At 39.0% G+C, this 18,524-nt stretch overlaps 1 protein-coding gene across 2 annotated transcripts in view; it reads right to left on the bottom strand.

Moving 5' to 3' along the window:
• CDH12 (cadherin 12) overlaps window positions 1-18,524 on the bottom strand; it is a 216,880-nt gene that overhangs the window by 84,765 nt on the left and 113,591 nt on the right. The window contains exons 3-4 of one of the 2 annotated variants that reach the window (XM_065399706.1): window positions 10,833-10,952; window positions 6,566-6,733 (exon numbers count right to left, since the gene is read on the bottom strand). In XM_065399706.1, the coding sequence (XP_065255778.1) occupies window positions 6,566-6,733; window positions 10,833-10,952 (288 nt within the window). The remainder of the gene's footprint in view (window positions 1-6,565; window positions 6,734-10,832; window positions 10,953-18,524) is intronic. The other variant, XM_065399707.1, reaches the window with a different exon arrangement.

Below are 18,524 nucleotides of genomic sequence, written 5' to 3'. Positions count from 1 at the left end.
GAGCACTCTGGGATAGCTCCCAGATGCCAATACCATCGAATTGCACAGCGCTGCATCTACAGTACCCCAAATTTGATCCAAGTAGGTTGATTTTAGTGATATTCGCCTCGTCGGGGAGGAGTACAGCAGTCGATTTTAAGAGCCCTTTAGGTCAGCAGAACAGGGTTGGTTGTGTAGACGCATTCCTTATAAAATCGACCTAATGCAGCTAAATTTGACCTAACCTCATAGTGTAGTCCAGGCCTAAACTACCATATCTCAGGAAGGTGGATTACCTACCTCCCGATGAGGGAACCGCTCCCATTGACTTGGGTAGTGTCTACGCTGAAGTGCTTCAGAGGCTCAGCTGTGCAATGGTAACATTTTAAAAGTGTTTTTAAGACCCTCAGTCTTCTCCATCCAAAGTCTCATCCTGAGGATGTATTATCTCACATTCTTGATTAAATTGTTCCAGACATCAGCATTATTCTTCCGAAGATGCACACATTTTCACTCCCTCGTCTCTTTGGTAATATAAAGGACTTTTGGATCTGAGAAGATGGTCTCCATGTTTACAAATGTATTCAGTCTTTATCTACAAATCATGCCCAGTAATTTAGAATGGCAGCATGATCAGAAGAGTTAGTCATAATAGACATGTGTAACTCCTATGGAAACATATTCCTACTAATGTAAACTTTAAAACCATTTATCATTCCAGTTATATGAAAGTCCATGGAAGCAGGTTATCTTGCTTTCCAAAATGTGGGTCAAGAGTTACCTGCAGCTCAAACAGCTCAATCACAGACGTATAATGCTTCAAGGTTTTCCTGTTTTCTCACTGGTCCACCTTCATTACATAAAAATACACAAGATGGAACTTGTCTGTTGAATACTTTCAAAAGTGTATTTCCTAAATAAAAATGCCATGTTCTGCAAGACAGTCAATGATCTTTCATCTCTAGAATCTGCTATTCCGTCTAAACCCATCTTGCTCTTTTAAGGAGCCTCAGTGAAATGAATGTGGTGTGTGCCTGACATTTTTTTGGCAAGCTTAAAATCCATTATTTATCAGTGTAAAGTTCCTTCCTAGTATTAATAATATACGCTGTCTCACTTTTGTTGGGGAAAAAAGTCCTAACTGAATTCAGAAAATAAGCCTAAACCTTACTCTATCATAGAATATCAGGGTTGGAAGGGACCTCAGGAGGTCATCTAGTCCAACCTCCTACTCAAAGCAGGACCAATCCCCAACTTTTGCCCTAGATCCCTAAATGGACCCCTCAAGGATTGAACTCATAACCCTGGGTTTAGGAGGCTAATGCTCAAACCACTGAGTTATTCCCTCCCCTATCATAATGAATAGTTTCTCACTCTATAGAATAGTGTGGTGTGCAGCATCTTTGGCAACAAGAGTAGTAGCCCCATTAATGGACCCAATTTTGCATGGTCCTGAGCAACTTTGGTGAGATGCCAAATGCCTCAATTGCCATGGATCATGGACTCCATAAAGACACTGGTTTTGTGTCTCATTACAACAATCTGTAACCCATTAACCCTCCTTTGTCCTACCTATGACAGCAAAGGTGTCAATTGCCCACTTCATCTTGAATGGTTTCTTACAACTTGTTAACTCCTTATGTTTACTAGTCTCTTCCATCTTGTATTTAGCTGTGACATTCTGATTACCTTTCCCAGACTTGAAGAGCTCTGTGGAGTTTGAAATCTTGTCTCTTTCACCAACAGAAGCTGGTCCAATAAAAGATACTATGTCACCCACCTTCTATCTCTCAATTACTATTGAAATAGATGAGGGCATTCAGGGCCTTGAAGGCCTGGGCATAATATGGAGGCTTAACACCAAACAAAAAATATGCACTAGAAATACATTAATTGCGACAAGCCAGGGTGGGATTCACAAAGGTACTTAGGTGCCTAACTCACTGATTTCAATAGGAGTGATGCACCTAAGTACTTTGAGAATTGCACCTCTGTGAGTGACGAATCCATCTCAAGTGGGTGTCCAGATTGAGGGGAGGTCCACACTACAAAATTACTCCGGTATAACTACGTCACTCAGGGATGTGAAAAATGCACACCCTTGAACGACGTAGTTAGAATGACCTAAGCGCTGGTGTAGACAGCGCTATGTCAGTGGGAGAGATTCTCACACTGATGCTAATCCACCTCTGTGAGAGGCCATAGCTATTATGCCGATGGGAGAGTCCCCATTAAGCAGAGCTTTTGCTATTACTGTTCTGAAAAAGCAGTAATTACTTTTCCTTAAACTAAATCTGTTTCTTCTGTGACACACCCAATAAAGACTGTTTCAGTGATGTGGTTACCCCTGATTATGCAAGTCCTTATTGGAAAGGAATACCCCATATCATTCTCTCACATTTTAGCCTTTGGCCATAATAAATACATGTTACTTCCATTACACACTGTGCACCTCAGATATTATTCCCTTCTGTTTCATCAAGAGCTATTGTTATTAATTGATTTCTGACATTTGATATAATAAGAGAGAAAAGCTTTACAACTCTCAGTATGCAGAGGAGAGGAGAAATGTGATCTGTTGATATTTTAACCACTGCACACAGTCTTGACTGGACTAAAAAGTCATCACTACAGTACACATATGAAATAAGACCTTTAAAGCTGTCTTCCTGGAAGTGTAAAAAATAATCTCCCGGTATCTCTATTTTTTTTAAAGTATATTTTGTTCCTTTGTACTTTGAAATGTTTCAATCTATTAAGTCAAATGGTCACATTATAAAATAATTTGGGGGGGTGACTAAAGCCCATAGCAGCAGAGTCAAAGGTACACCTGAAAATCTGCTGGAAGAAGGGCTTTGTGAACTGGGATCGCTCCAGAAACGCAGTGAATTCCATTCCCGAAGGTGGGAAGAACAAATGTTTGAGAGAAAACAACAGTTTCATGAAGACATAGGTGTGATCTGGAGCCTATGTCGCCAAAAAGCCAGTTATATGTAATTACAGTATGTTATGGATTCCCCATCATGTAGGAATGTAACACTGGTCTACAATTTTTGAGAAGTCCTCTGCTTCAGAGATAAAATGTGCTATTTATTATGTATTTTGATGTGCTGAATTCAGATATGGCAATTAAAACAACTGATTGGCTACTGTTTCTAAGATATTTAAGTTTTTACATTTTATGTCTATGTATATTGTGTAGATAGTAGAGTTTTAATCATAAATTGTAAACCTAGGTCTTTTCATGTGTTTATGGTTGCTTTACATGATATTTCACCTCTCCTGTTTATGTAACTCTTTAAAAATCAGCAAAAGGGTTATATAAATAAAATTTATTATGAAACAAAAGGCAAAAAACTATTATGTACATGGTTTAGTCCTATTCACTCTCTACTCGGCGCTTCTTGGCTTGTCTCTTGTATTCATTAAATGGAGCATCTCTTGTCACTGTCCAGCAATAGTCTGCAAGCATTGATGGGCTCCATTTGCCCTGATAGCATTTCTCCATTGTTGCAATGTCCTGTTGAAATCGCTCGCCGTGCTCATCGCTCACTGCTCCGCAGTTCGGTGGAAAAAAATCTAGATGAGAGTGCCAAAAATTTATCTTTAGTGACATGTTGCAACCAAGGCTTTTGTATGCCTTGAGGAGGTTTTCCACCAACAACCTGTAGTTGTCTGCCTTGTTGTTTCCGAGAAAATTTATTGCCACTAACTGGAAGGCTTTCCATGCCGTCTTTTCCTTGCCACGCAGTGCGTGGTCAAATGCATCATCTCGAAGAAGTTCACGAATCTGAGGACCAACAAAGACACTTTCCTTTATCTTAGCTTCACTTAACCTTGGAAATTTTCCACGGAGGTACTTGAAAGCTGCTTGTGTTTTGTCAATGGCCTTGACAAAGTTCTTCATCAGACCCAGCTTGATGTGCAAGGGTGGTAACAAAATCTTCCTTGATTCAACAAGTGGTGGATGCTGAACACTTTTCCTCCCAGGCTCCAATGACTGTCGGAGTGGCCAATCTTTCTTGATGTAGTGGGAATCTCTTGCACGACTATCCCATTCGCAGAGCAAACAGCAGTACTTTGTGTATCCAGTCTGCAGACCAAGCAAGAGAGCAACAACCTTCAAATCGCCACAAAGCTGCCACTGATGTTGGTCATAGTTTATGCACCTCCAAAGTTGTTTCATGTTGTCATAGGTTTCCTTCATATGGACTGCATGACCAACTGGAATTGATGGCAAAACATTGCCATTATGCAGTAAAACAGCTTTAAGACTCATCTTCGATGAATCAATGAACAGTCTCCACTCATCTGGATCGTGAACGATGTTGAGGGCTGCCATCACACCATCGATGTTGTTGCAGGCTACAAGATCACCTTCCATGAAGAAGAATGGGACAAGATCCTTTTGACGGTCACGGAACATGGAAACCCTAACATCACCTGCCCGGAGATTCCAGTGCTGTAGTCTGGAGCCCAACAGCTCTGCCTTACTCTTGGGTAGTTCCAAATCCCTGACAAGGTCATTCAGTTCACCTTGTGTTATGAGGTGTGGTTCAGAGGAGGAGGATGGGAGAAAATGTGGGTCCTGTGACATTGATGGTTCAGGACCAGAAGTTTCATCCTCTTCCTCTTCCTCGTCTGACTCAAGTGAGAATGATTCTGGTGCATCAGGAACCGGCAGTCCTTCTCCGTGGGGTACTGGGCGTATAGCTGATGGAATGTTTGGATAATGCACAGTCCACTTTTTCTTCTTTGACACACCTTTCCCAACTGGAGGCACCATGCAGAAGTAACAATTGCTGGTATGATCTGTTGGCTCTCTCCAAATCATTGGCACTGCAAAAGGCATAGATTTCCTTTTCCTGTTCAACCACTGGCCAAGATTTGTTGCACAAGTGTTGCAGCATATGTGTGGGGCCCACCTCTTGTCCTGATCTCCAATTTTGCATCCAAAATAAAGGTGATAGGCTTTCTTAACCATAGTTGTTATACTGCGCTTTTGTGATGCAAAAGTCACTTCACCACAAACCTAGCAGAAGTTATCTGCACTGTTCACACAAGTACGAGGCATCTCTGCTCACTTTGGCTAAACAGAAATGTGTCCCTTTGCAAAATCAAACACTGATAAATAAGAGAGCACGGCACTGTATGATTTCTAGAGCTGATATAGGGCAATTTGTTCAGCAGAGTGATGTAAGCTTCATTATGATTGCATCATCCATGACTTCTAGGAATAACATGATGCAATCCATATCATGTGTGACGCAATACCAGCTTCAGATTGCATCATTCATTGTTTTGCCTAAAAAGCAATTACTGTCCAAACCCAGTCATAGATTTATTCATAGATCCAGTCAAAGATGTATTTTAGTCATTTCTGATTTAAATTGAGATCCCTTCCCTTTATAACTCACTTATCCTCCGCCATTCCCAAGTCAAGGGTCGTATATACTGACCCAATAGCATATCTTGAAAACTAGAGCCAATCAACAATTTTAAGCATCATTTTCGTTCTCAGTGACCCAGAATTAGTAAAGTTTGACTACATTTATTTCAGAAGCATTTTGGCTGTAGAGCAGTGTAATCAAAACAAGGTAGAACCATATAAATAGTGGCAAAACCAACACTCCTGTGCCATCACTAAATTGTTCATTCAAATATTCTAATCTAATAATAGAAGTTTGTCTTGTTGACTGTCATTTAGCGACTAAGGGCAGGTAATTAGATTCCTGTCTCCCATTGAAACCAGAAAGAGTTGGGTGTCTAAATACGTTTGTGAATCCCACCCTAATAGTTTGGCATGACTACCGAAGTTTACAATTGCTACATGTTTGCAAAGTTTATTGTTTTGAATAAATACCAAGGGCTCAATTTTCAGACTTCCTGAGCACTGACAACTCCAATAATCTTCAAAAAGATCTGCACGTCCTAGTGCTTTTGAAAATCACCGCCCTATCAAACAATCTTTTTTAAATGACCACATTTCTGAAAAGCCTGATTTCAACTAATTTATATAAAGATCTTTGGTACATGATCTCTATTCTGATTCCATGAATATTTTCCAGTACAGACTTAACCTCAATGGGCCCAGATGGCACAACAGAGTTGCACCTGCTTATGACAACAATTATTCTGACTCATAGTACTTTTACCAAATATTATTTCTTTGAGAAATGCCACCTTATACCTTTAATAAAAAGGTCAGAAAAGTCTGACCCACCCTCGAGTGTAATAAGTTTATAATCAAGAGTCATTTAAAGAGTAACAGCAGCTTTCCCTGGATAAAATATATGCCCCAAACTGATGTTATAAAAAAAATATAACTGCTACCAGCTATGGGCCTGGTCTTGCAAGATCCTGCATATCCTCATTTCCCATTGGATGTTTGGCACCTTGCAAGATTGGACCTTGTGTTCTTTAAAACAGTTCTTGTCTTAGCAAAGGTCCATTCCATACTTTTCCATCATGCATTAGGGTTCCCTTCTGTCTGACCTCCAACCCAAGAAATTATTTAAGGGAGTCTTCACATTGATGTTATAAATGGCACTCCTTTTGAAATTAGTGTATGTAAAATAAAACATACTCTTGGGAAACCTGGGTGGGTTGTCATTGACATCGGTGAGAGTTATGTTTACAGTGGTAGTTCCAGCTAATCCTCCCAGCTGTCCTCCCATATCCTTGGCTTGGATGAGGACTTGATATTGTTCTTTGACCTCTCTGTCCATGTTTGGCAAAGCTGTTCTTATTACACCTTGGAGGGAAAAAAGAAAAAAGAAACACAATACATATAAACCAAAGCCTTGGCAAAGGTTTTGTTTACAGAATAATATTCTTTCCTATGTACGCTGATGGTCAGATTCCCCAAAGAGTTCATCAACTGGCATTTCCCATTTAGACACCTGAATGAAGTGCTCAGATTTCTAAAAAAGCCCAGCAGTCAGCAGCTCCCATAGAGAGAGACACATTGATTTCAATGGGTGACCAGAAGGAAGCTTGATTACACAGTAGTATTTCAGGGCCTGTCTCCCCCGCCTCACTTTAAATAAACAACATTTTGGATGGTGGATTAAGACTGACAAGTCATTGACTAGGGATGTGAATGAGAAGAGAGTGAATGTCTCCCACATCAGAATGGAAAAGGCATAAAGGGCAATGTGGATAAAAGCACAGAGACATGAGTGGGAGAAGAAGGGGTGAAGGGTGGACAAAAAAAGTTAGAAAGAGGTGAGTAGACATCACTACTTCTCAGACTGTCTCTATGCCTCTCCTGCATTTGAAACAAAACATCCACTATTACCACCAATGTAGTGAGCTTCCATTGGACAAGACAACGTCCCTTCTGTACAAAAAGTAGTGTTTGGTTACAAAACGTATTGCTGTTCTTCTGATACAGCGATTACTGAAAATGCTCAGGCGCTTTTTGAATAGGGTATGGTAAATATCCTACCTGCAGTTGCAAACACACAATTAGTCATTAATCAATTGTGTTTTAATCTTGAGTGACTTTGAACAGTTGGCATCTAACGACACCTTCTACAGCGTTCTTTCAGTTATGTTAAAAATGTAGGATCCTGTGACCAAATTCATGGGAAAAGGAATGTTACCTTGTCATAAGACAACACCGTATAATGCTATATAATTAAACAATATCTCTCAGAAATGGTTCGATGCAGGCAGTTTAATGCAGACAGCCTGTGTAGTTACAAAATAAGCCAGTTGGAGAGGGATTATTATTATTTCAGAAATTATTATCTATGAACATTAGGCTGGTTGGTTTTAAAATCTATCTTTTCCCCTTTTGTTACAATGTACACAGAGTGATAAGAAAAAAACATCTCTCTTGGGATGCTTGTTATTTCTTTGGCAATTAACTCGTGTGTCAACCAGTAAGAATGGAATCAATTAGTTTATAACGCTTGTTAGGAGTCTAAAAATAACTTTGGCTTGGATTCACCACTGGTTCAACAGATCAAAAATTCCTAATAAATTGATTGTATAAGAATGAAGTTTTCTTTCATTTGTTACATTGATGATAATAGTAACAATTATTGAAAATAATGTACTGACTTCTTCCTCAGCATGGCAGTTAAGGCACTAAATAATAACTAACGTCTGAAACAATTAAGCACATGTGTACATAGTCTTGAAACAAGTGTTGTGATTCTTTTATTTTCAAAAACTCAATGCTATTCAAAAGGTTCCACTTTTCAAGGTAGAACTCCTGGAGGTTAAAGCTCCAGGATTATAAAAATAACGGAAAATACATATTTAAAAAGTGAATAAAATAGTAAAAAGCCCAACTAGCATCATTAAAAATGGTAGTCATTGGAGACTGAAAACAGAAGGGGAAGTATTTTCAATTTTTGTTTTTTTTTTGTTTTTTGTTTTTTTTTTAGTGGCAAAAGTCCTTTTGTAAATTGGACTGAAACCTCTTCCCCGTTCCATGATTTTAAATCCTGAAATGTTTTACAACGTATTTCTTATACTCAAGTCCAGGGAGTAAACAACTATGGAAATTAATTGTTCCCCTTGTTATACTAACAGAAGAGAGCAAAATAATAATAGTTAAATAAATAAATAAAATGGAGGTGTGCAGCACTCCATGGAACAAGCAGAGAATATTTCACGAACTAGAGGTGCAGTTCACCTTGATTTTTACATTATTTTTTTAAGATAACATTGGTTAGTTTTAAATCTGTTAAAAATCTTCCTAATAGATTACAGTACATAAACAATTGGCTGTCACTCTAGCAGTGAAGTGCCTAATCACCCACTGCTTTTCCTGTCTGGAAGTTGGAAGCATTCTGTAGCTTTTCCCATAAGAGATTTCTGTCTCTAATAAAAATCAATGAGAATAATTTAAATGTCAAAAATAGTCCAATGGCAATATTTTTCCTTCACTTTGCACTCTATATTAAAAGACTAAATAAAAATGAAAAATAACCTTTTCTATAAAAAGGCATGTGTTTTTAAGGATGTTTCAGAGAGCACATTTAAGAATCTCGCTAGAGCAATTCATTATATGGAGTAATGATTAACAGGAAAGAAGCCATTGCATTTCTTCTTCCTCTTCACAAAAAATATTAGAATTTTGAAATCAAGGCTTATTGTAATGAACAGATCTACATGGATTCAGCACTGCACTGAATGTTCCCAGCTTTTACCATTTTAAATCTGTTAGCGTTAACCAAGAGGGCCGCAGAATTGAATAATATTTATAGGGTTTGTTTTTTTTTTTGGTTGGTTGGTTGGGTTTTTTGCAAGGAATACAGATATTGAATGTGAACTGACATACAACGTCCCTGACGTTGCCAACAGACTGACAAGCATAAGCTCCTATCATGAGTTCTATGCAGACAGGCCTTGCACCTGGACTGCCCTCCAGGGATATTAATGGAGAGTTGGGGGTCTGCCCACATGGAGGATGTGAGCGTCTGCACCTGATCTTGTAAGGAAGTTCATGAGTTAATACTAATGTGTGCAGTTCCCTTGGTGTGAATATAACCCCTCTAGTGGCTTGCATATACCCTTGTATATTGCAAGTTAATGTTGCTCAGAGTAGCATTAATCTATATGCTCATTTCTGATATAAGTTCCACTTGAGTAGCATGTTCAGAGGGGTTGATGGTGGATGTGTGATATATGGGGTTTCCCCTCTGCATGACTTTCCCGGGCTCTTCTTGTGTAAGCTTTGCCCATCTGTTCCACTCAATACTGAGCAACAAAAGGCAGCATATACCCCAAATATATACCCCAAAGAGCTAAAACAGTTCAGGGAATGCTGGTGGGGATATCATCAAGTGTTACATGAGAAATATAGACACCTGAATTCAGCTTGTGGCTGGTTAAAGCTTTTCAGTTCACTTTTAAATTCCTCTCCATTTCCCACGAGATTTAATCCAAAAAGAAGCATTAAGGTTAAGATTTTTTTCCAGGTGTCTGAAAAAGTCAGATTTTGATTTTCAAAGTAGAGTCATCGAGCCAGCCTGCAATATGATCTACTGCTAAATGGAGCATGTGACAGAGGAACGTGACCTTTGGAGATTCTGCACTAACAGTGTCGTGCATCTCCCATCTTCAATTATTGATTAATCTGTGAGAAAGTCTTTAACATGCCATCTGACATTCAAGAACAGCTTCACTGGGAGAAGAAGTTCCATTTGTTGAAAGGGGCATATGGGTGACTATTCCTGTACACATTCAAGATATAGTTTGTAGCATTTAGTGTGTACATTCTTGGTTCTTTCACTGAATTATTAATTATAGAAACAGGAATGGCATTTAAAAATATAGAACACGATAAAATATTGCAGTCTCCCTTTCTCCTCTGCCAACACATCTAACAACCTCAGACCAATATCCTGTGCCCCAGCAAAAGAAGAGGGCAGGGACCAATGAGCTGTCCACATTCTCAAATTAAAAACATGCAGCACAAGAATCACTGCTAAAAGTATTCTTCATTCTAGGCAAGCAGACTGCAAATTGAGTCAATAGGATGAAGACTTGAGATTTGGAGTCAAAACATCCAGGAAAAAAAAGAGAGAACACACAAACTGAACAGTACTTAAAGACAGAAGTGATCTTAACAATGTGGAAGTAAGAGTGCATCAGAAAAGACCTCTTCAACACATACATACTTTAGACATTCCAAACTATATGGCAGGTTACAATTTATTCAAAACCCAGTCTGCGAACAAAGCAAATATATGACTATGTATTGGCCTTTGGGTGTATCAGAGCATTAGGTATTTATTTCTATACACCCCAATAATGCTGCCCACTTGGATGTTTAATCAAAATTTAAATGTTTGAAAGGGAAATGATAATATTGTTGCTGATGAAACATTTACCTGTCTTAGGATCAATGGAGAAGTATGGTTGCCCCTGAAGAATGCTATAAACCACTCTGGCACTGTTTCCGTATGTTGGATCGTCAGCATCTGTAGCTTTAACCTGAAGCACGTATGCGCCTAGAAAAAACAATACAGGAGTTTTAATTTCCAAAAGAAAACAAAGATCAGGAATACTGCTGACATATATATAGCTTAGCCCCTTTTGATGAGGGCATTTGCTGTAGCTCCTGCTTCTTTGGAAACAGGAAAAGAACAGTGTAATGTTTCAGCACCACACTGACATAAATGTAAGTAGCAGTTGCAGCAGATGGGGAAGGGAAGGCAAGATGGGCAGGCACCCACTCTTTAGAAGACGCTTACCAGCAAGTTGGAGGGGAGGGGTGATGTGCAGGAAAGCAAGCCAGTTGCCCACCCTTGGAAATGTAAATAGGTGTGGGAGTAACAGGATAATCAATTTCCCCTCCAAGAGATGTCTAAAGGCAAGGGAGGGAGGGAGCTAGAGAGGAGGGTATTTCTTGTGTGCTTTGACAGTTTTAACCACACTCACTTGGGACCACACAGTTTACCAGTCTGGCTTTGAGCGTTTGGATTTGTATAGACACCAAACTCCAAATGCAACTTGGGAGCTCCCACACTTTGCAAACCAAGATCATCAGCAGGGTTTGCTGACATTCATGTGAGTGCTCAGCACCACTGAAAAACAAGCCACATATTTAGGTGTCTACATTTGGATATAGGCGCTTAATTTTAGACAAGCTTGTGTATTTGGACCTCTTTGTCCACAGGTTTAGTAACACAGATGACACTAAAGTGCTTGATACCCCACTAAGTTGGAAACCAGAGTTTCCATGGTGAGCAGATATACAAAAGTAAGCAATATTTGTGGCTGTCTCCCTTGTTTCTAATAACAGGGATTCTACAGTTATGTTTACGAATAATATTGGTTCTAAAGACCTCACTTACAATAATAATAATAATAAGATTTCTCCAAGCCTGAAAAGACATATTAAAAGTGCTGGGGGCCTAATCCTGATCCTGCTCCTGCCATGGGCATTTTGCCATTACCAATAGCATCAGACCTTTGAAGAAATTTATTTATTTATTTACAAAAATCTTCCCTTCACACATGAAATGGACACTGGTGAAAATATAGTGCCAGATTTAGAACGTGGGTGCCTAAAGTGCACGTTGAAAGCTAGACACAGCTCATGGCATGTGCAAAACCAACATTTTTGCACCCAACTGGCATTTGCAAAGTAAAATTTATAAGCTGGCATTGAAACCAGTATTTAGGCAGGCAACCACCTGATCTGCCTGCAGCCAGACCACAAAATACCATGAGAATTAGAGCGCGGCCTCCTAGAAGAAAACTTTCTAGTGCTAGAATACAAGTCCAAAAAGGAGTCTGTACATTTTAGAATTAACAAAGTATTTTATTTACTAAGCTGGGTTTGAAATCAAGGCTTGAGTTTTGTTTCATCTACCTGCCTTGGTCAGCTTCAGATAGGAAAACTGCAGAAATAGAGTACTTGTTTTTATATAGTTTTATCTGACACTTATATCAGGCGTGTTTACAGTAAGATAGTCTGCCTTGTGTCCATACATATAGGGATACTCATAGAGTAAGTTTACTCCATTTCCCCTCTGTGTCACATTGAGAAGTAGTTGTAAAATGGTGGTCTGAAGAGAACTTTAGGGTGGTCTACAGAGAGCAAACTGGCTATCCCTCCACGTTTCTGATGCAAAAGTATATTACTTTCATATTATTCCTCCATGTAGTTAATTGTGGTAGTTGCCAAAATGATTTTAAACAATCACTTATACAGGGGGGAGTGAATGGGAAGGAAGGTCACATGACACGGTGGTCCATCATACAATCTTTCTGTTAGGATGGGGTGTATACTACAGCAAGTTTGAGAACACCTGGCATTCCCTAGACAATACCCAGGGAATACTGCAAATGCTGCAAAATTATTAGCTATAAAGGCAATTGGAAAGTTTTTAAGCATCATCATTGTACTAGCACTAACAGTGATATGCATGTCAACGTTTATTTTTCTTTAAAATAAACAGCTGATCTGATAGTGAAAGATAGTCCAATATAGTCAAGGGAAAAGTTTGAGGTGATTTTTTTTAAACTCTCCTACACAACTCTACTTATGATTGCCAGCATTGCTGGAGGAATTGGAAGTGGAACTGATAGTGAAAATAAATTAACTGCTTGTTGGATAGTTTTGTAGAGTTGCTACACTTAGGGTACGTCTATACTTACCCGCTGGTTCGGCGGCAAGCAATCGATCTTCTGGGATCGATTTATCGCGTCTTGTCTAGATGCGATAAATCGATCCCGGAAGTGCTCGCCGTCGACGCCAGTAATCCTGCTCCACGAGAGGAGTAGGCGGAGTCGATGGGGGAGCCTGCCTGCCATGTGTGGACCCGGTAAGTACCTTTAAGTTCGAACTAAGATACTTCGACTTCAGCTACGTTATTCACGTAGCTGAAGTTGCGTATCTTAGTTCGAACTGGGGGCTTAGTGTGGACCAGCCCTTACAGATGGTCATTGGCCAAAGCAAAATGTTAAGGTGCCACAGGAGATTTTTCTGTACTACACTGATGATCATGGCGAAGTGTGAGAGTTCATGAAAAGCAATTTGATTAGCAAGACCAGTTATAAAATAATGCTGGTCATGTTTACAAGGTGAGGGCACATTAATTAGAGTCAACTTTCAATGAAAGGAAAGATTAGGGATGCAGTAAATAAAATAAAACTGCAGAGATCATCTGGACTCATTTCAGAAGAAGCGTGAGGTTAGTTTTGATTTGCTGAAGGATGGGGAATGTCACATTTTAGAGACCATGAGGTGCCACAGAAGATCAAAGTCATAGTTCAATATAATGATTATGGAAGCACTGTATACTCAGACATTTATGCCTAAACTTCTCATCTAATACAAAATCAAGATAACAGAATGTGTGCTATGTAGCTCTACTGGGGGGCAGTGGAGAGGCATTGGGTATGGAGGTTCTCTCTGTATGCCAGGATAAGGATCAGCATGTTTTACAATACATACAAAACCTTCCATGGACTCTCACCACAGGGGGATGGAGATAGAGGGGTCTATGTAGCAGGGGATCTGCCAGTCTCAACCCTGTCAGCACTTGCTGGAATGCAGGGAACCCCAACAAAGCTGAATTCTGTACTAGGGAAGGGGAATGCATAGGGATTGCATGGTATATCCTTCATAGTGCCACCTGAATCGTGCCCCTCAACTCCCACCTTGAAAAGTAGAACTTCACTGGTTCTTCTGCCAAGGGACCACTAGCATTGCAGAGGAAAAGGCAAGATTTTCCCCTTACTGGTTAATTACACTAACAGGAGTGCCAAAAAAAATATAACACAACCCAGGTTATTCACAATACACTAGAACATTAATTCACATCCTCAATCCAGCCACAGTCATAAATCTTGATACTAAACCAGGGCGTAACCTATAGGATAAATATATACTATGTATTAAGTTGTAGTGATTGAGGACTTGATGACTCATGGGATTGGGTAAAAAGACTGTGCATTTGGGTTCCACAGGAACCTGAATAAACAGAAATATTTAGATACGTTTGGGATGTGTCAGTATTTCAATTAGAGTTTACAGTTTCTGTGAGCTTTTTGGAGGGGAGATGCTCAGGAATTCATTTATAGGGCTAGTAAAAGTGTGATCTGTATGACTTTAGGTATTCCCTGATCCATTAAAGAAGCTAGTAAAAAGTAAACCCCAACTACTTATACAAATAAACACAAATACAAGTAACTACAACCCACATACAGCCCTAATTGCCAATGGAACATGGAGCCTTTTATCTTGAAAAATGCCCTTATGTCTATCTATCCATTCACATATCCTCCCCACCACACAGTATCTTACTATCTTTCCACCATAAAATTCCAGTTTATTCCATTCTTTGACTGAGGGAATGTTTCTTTGTGTCATTCCCCCCCTTGTCCTACCCTGCTACTTTCTTTCCTCATACAGCTGGTTTTTGTTCCCATTTCAAACAACAAACCCAATCATCTGATTCCCTGAATCCTGAGGTTTGAATTAGAGTTGGGTGATTTAGAGGTTTGATTTAAATAAACATTCCAAAATTTGTATTCTTACTGAAAGCTTGGCTGGTCCTTCAGGCTCTTTCTCCCCAAACAGATCTCCTCCTTTGAACCCATTCCCTCCACACTATCCCCTAAATTTCAGGTTGGTTGCTGTTGTGAGGGGAAGAGAAAAGGAGTTGGGAAGCTCATTTCAGACTTCAATAGCATGTTTTAAGAGAAGTAGGAGACTATCTACCCCATATAGGCAGCAAGAGTATCTGAGTAACAGAACAAAGCTCTTTCCCAACATTGACAAAACAGTAGGGGGGCTACCTTGAATTTGTACCCCAGAGTGAATAGCTTTCTACTCATACCCCAGAGGGAGAGGTACATCCAATTTTTCAAAAATGGTGAATTACATTGGGGCTTCTGAATATGTGTCAGCTGATTTTCAAAAGTGTTGGGCACTAAGTAGGTCCCACTGAAATCAACCAAGATTTTAACCTTAACTTTAGGCTCCTGTTTTCGAAAATCTTGGCCACAACGGCCCCCTCATATGTATTATCAGAACGGTTTTAGGGGGCTTTCAAGCACTACGGCATAGCCCTCCAATAGTTGAGTTAAAAGAATAACTCCTTTATTTTTATCATCTAGTTGGCCAGCTACCAGAAGGGGATGCAATGCACATTTTGCCAGTGTATTACATAGATAACTTTTTTGGATTGCTTCATGCACTCTGGAGCTCAAAATACCAGAAATGTAATGTCTTGCATTTGAAAATACACCTGAAGCTCTATTACGGATTAATATTTAGAAACTCTGCTTCAATACAGCTCACATACACCTTGAAAATAGTACATAACATTGATCCATTCCCTGGATTTTTTTCCCTTTAGCTGAAATTCTAATACTGTATTGAGCTTGCAATTTAAAATCAATACTAGCTGATACACTCTAGCTGCAAATAGGAAAAATATATCATAAATCTGATTTTACTTCAAGACATTTCATCAAAAAAAATTACTGGTGTTGATTTAGTTAATCAGTAACACTTCGTTTCTAGCCTTTACAACTACAGCATGGCATCTATAATTATCACCATCATTGGTATTATTTTTAATCATTAGGTGCTCAGTTCATAAGATAGATTTAATTATAGTGTACTTTATAGTACAGCTTCCGATATGCTAGTTTATACTCATAAAAAGCAAGGCAGACTGTGGTCAGGTACATTCATAGAATCATAGGAATGTAGGGCTTAAAGGGACTTCAAAAGGTCATCTACTTCAGCCTCACCTGCACTGAGGCAGGACCAAATATATCTAGACTGTCCCTGGCAGATGTTTGTCCAACCTGTTTTTTTAAAAACCTCCAATGACAAGGATTCCATAATCTCCCTTGGAAGCCTATTCCAGAGCTTAATTACCCTTATAGTTAGAATATTTTTTCCTAATACCTAACCTAAATCTCCCGTACTGCAGATTAAGTCCATTACATCATGGCATAGTTTCAGTGGACATGGAGAACAATTGAACCTCTTTATAACAGTACTTAACATATTTGAAGACTGTTATCAGAGCCTCCCTCTGTCCTTTTTTCTCAAGACTAAACGTACCCAGGGTTTTCTTAACCTTCCCTCTTAGGTCAGGTTTTCTAAACCTTTTATCATTTTTGTTGCTCTCCCCTGGACTCTCTCCATTGTGTCCACATCTTTCTGAAAGTGTGTTACCCCAAACTGGACAAAATACTCCAGAAAGGGGCTCACCAATGTCTAGTAGAGTGGGACAATTACCTCCTGTCTCTTATGTATGACACTCCTGTTAATACACGCCTGAATGACATTGGCCTTTTTCACAATTGCATCACACTGTTGCCTCATCTTCAGTTTGTGATTCAGTATAACCCCCAGATCCTTCTCTGCAGCATTACTGCCTAGCCAGCTTTTCCCCATTTTATATTTGTGCATTTGATTTTTCCTTCCTAAATGAAGTGCTTTGCACTTGTCTTTATTGAATTTCACCTTGCTGATTTCAGACCAATTCTCTAATTTGTCAAGTTCATTTTGAATTGTAATCCTATCCTCCAAAGTGCCACCAGTTTGGTGCTATTCTCAAATTGTATACACATACTGTCCACTCCATTAGCTAAGTCATTAATGCAAATGTTGACTAGTTCCAGATCCAGGAGAGACCTCTGTGGGACCCCACTGTTACATTTGACAAGTCTTGCAGTCTTTACATTGGTCTTACTTAGGCAAAACTTGTATAGCTTTCATGAGCCTTTTGCCTGAGTAAGAATTTGATCTTTTATTTGTTGGATTACACACAAAATGTTGTCTCACATTCATATTCTATGTATGTAAGTTAATAGAGTGACACCAAGGATGATTAGGGCCCATTATCCTTATACAACATTACAGTTGTGATACAAACTCATACAAAATAAAGAAATTTGGAGTTAATAGAGTGCAAACTCTGCCTTTAACTCAACCCATTATGCCTAGCTATTACAGCACATGCAGCATAGTATTTAATTTCACACAGTGATCTGAAAGAAAAGAAAGTCCAGCACAAAAGAGTCTTAAGATTCACTAGGATACAGCAGTATAACATTGTTTAAGGGCTCAATCCAATGCCCAGTGAAGCAAATGGGAATCAGATTGGAACCTCACTATATATTCCCAGACAAACAAACAAACAAAAAACAATCCCCCAAAAACCTATGTTATGGTGGATTGAAGGTTGAATGTATGTATCAGTAACACTGAAGGATAAAAACATTATAGCAATATTGCAATTCTCGACAAATCAAGCAGTAAAAACCCAAGAAATTTAGCAGTTGCAATTAAAATAAATCCAAACATACTTTGGTAAGAAATGCCCTATTAAGACACAAAACAATATTAACTTTGTCCTGCAGTGATGTCATGAGTTAACGATACAATTATGATTGCATTTCAGTGTTTGCAGTCCCAAATTAGATTAAACTGATTTTATTGGGCACGTTGGTTATGTTCATATTTTTTCTCCGACTATCACTACAGACAAAAAAAGGTGACCATGCCATTTGACCTGCTCATTTATCTTTGCTGCATGCACGAGGCTTTATACACATAAGTATTAAATAAAAAGAGACCAGAGTGAACCCAGCTGAAATTAGATTCAGTCCCTGGAGGTCCTAATCTTTAACATTGCTAACAGTTGTATCATGTTAAACAAAAGCTTTCTGCTGGAAAAATATTTTGGACTGTTAGAAAACTGGCCATGGTTGTGAAATATTGATAGGACTGCTGATAAAGGAAGCACCAATAAAAATTGTTTCCCCTGAAAAAGAACCTGTTTCTGAAACCTGTTCTATCTTGAAGGGATTAAGACCAATGTTTTCAAAGGTGGGTGCCCAAAATTAGGCCCCTAAATTCATACCTATGTTTAGGAACCTAAATAAAAGTACCATGAGTTTCAAAGGAAATGGAAGTTGCAGGTAGTCATAACCTCTGAAAAATCATGCAGCTTAATTTGGTGCCCAAGTATCAATGTAGGTGTTTAATTTTAGATGCCTATATATGTTACCTTAAATTCCTTCTCACATACTCTCTCCATACACAC

This window comes from Emys orbicularis, chromosome 2 (genome assembly GCF_028017835.1).
Source record: "Emys orbicularis isolate rEmyOrb1 chromosome 2, rEmyOrb1.hap1, whole genome shotgun sequence".
Classification (NCBI taxonomy): Eukaryota; Metazoa; Chordata; order Testudines; family Emydidae; genus Emys; species Emys orbicularis.
Note: the sequence above shows the minus strand (reverse complement) of the source record. Positions and strands in the feature narration are given on the sequence as shown.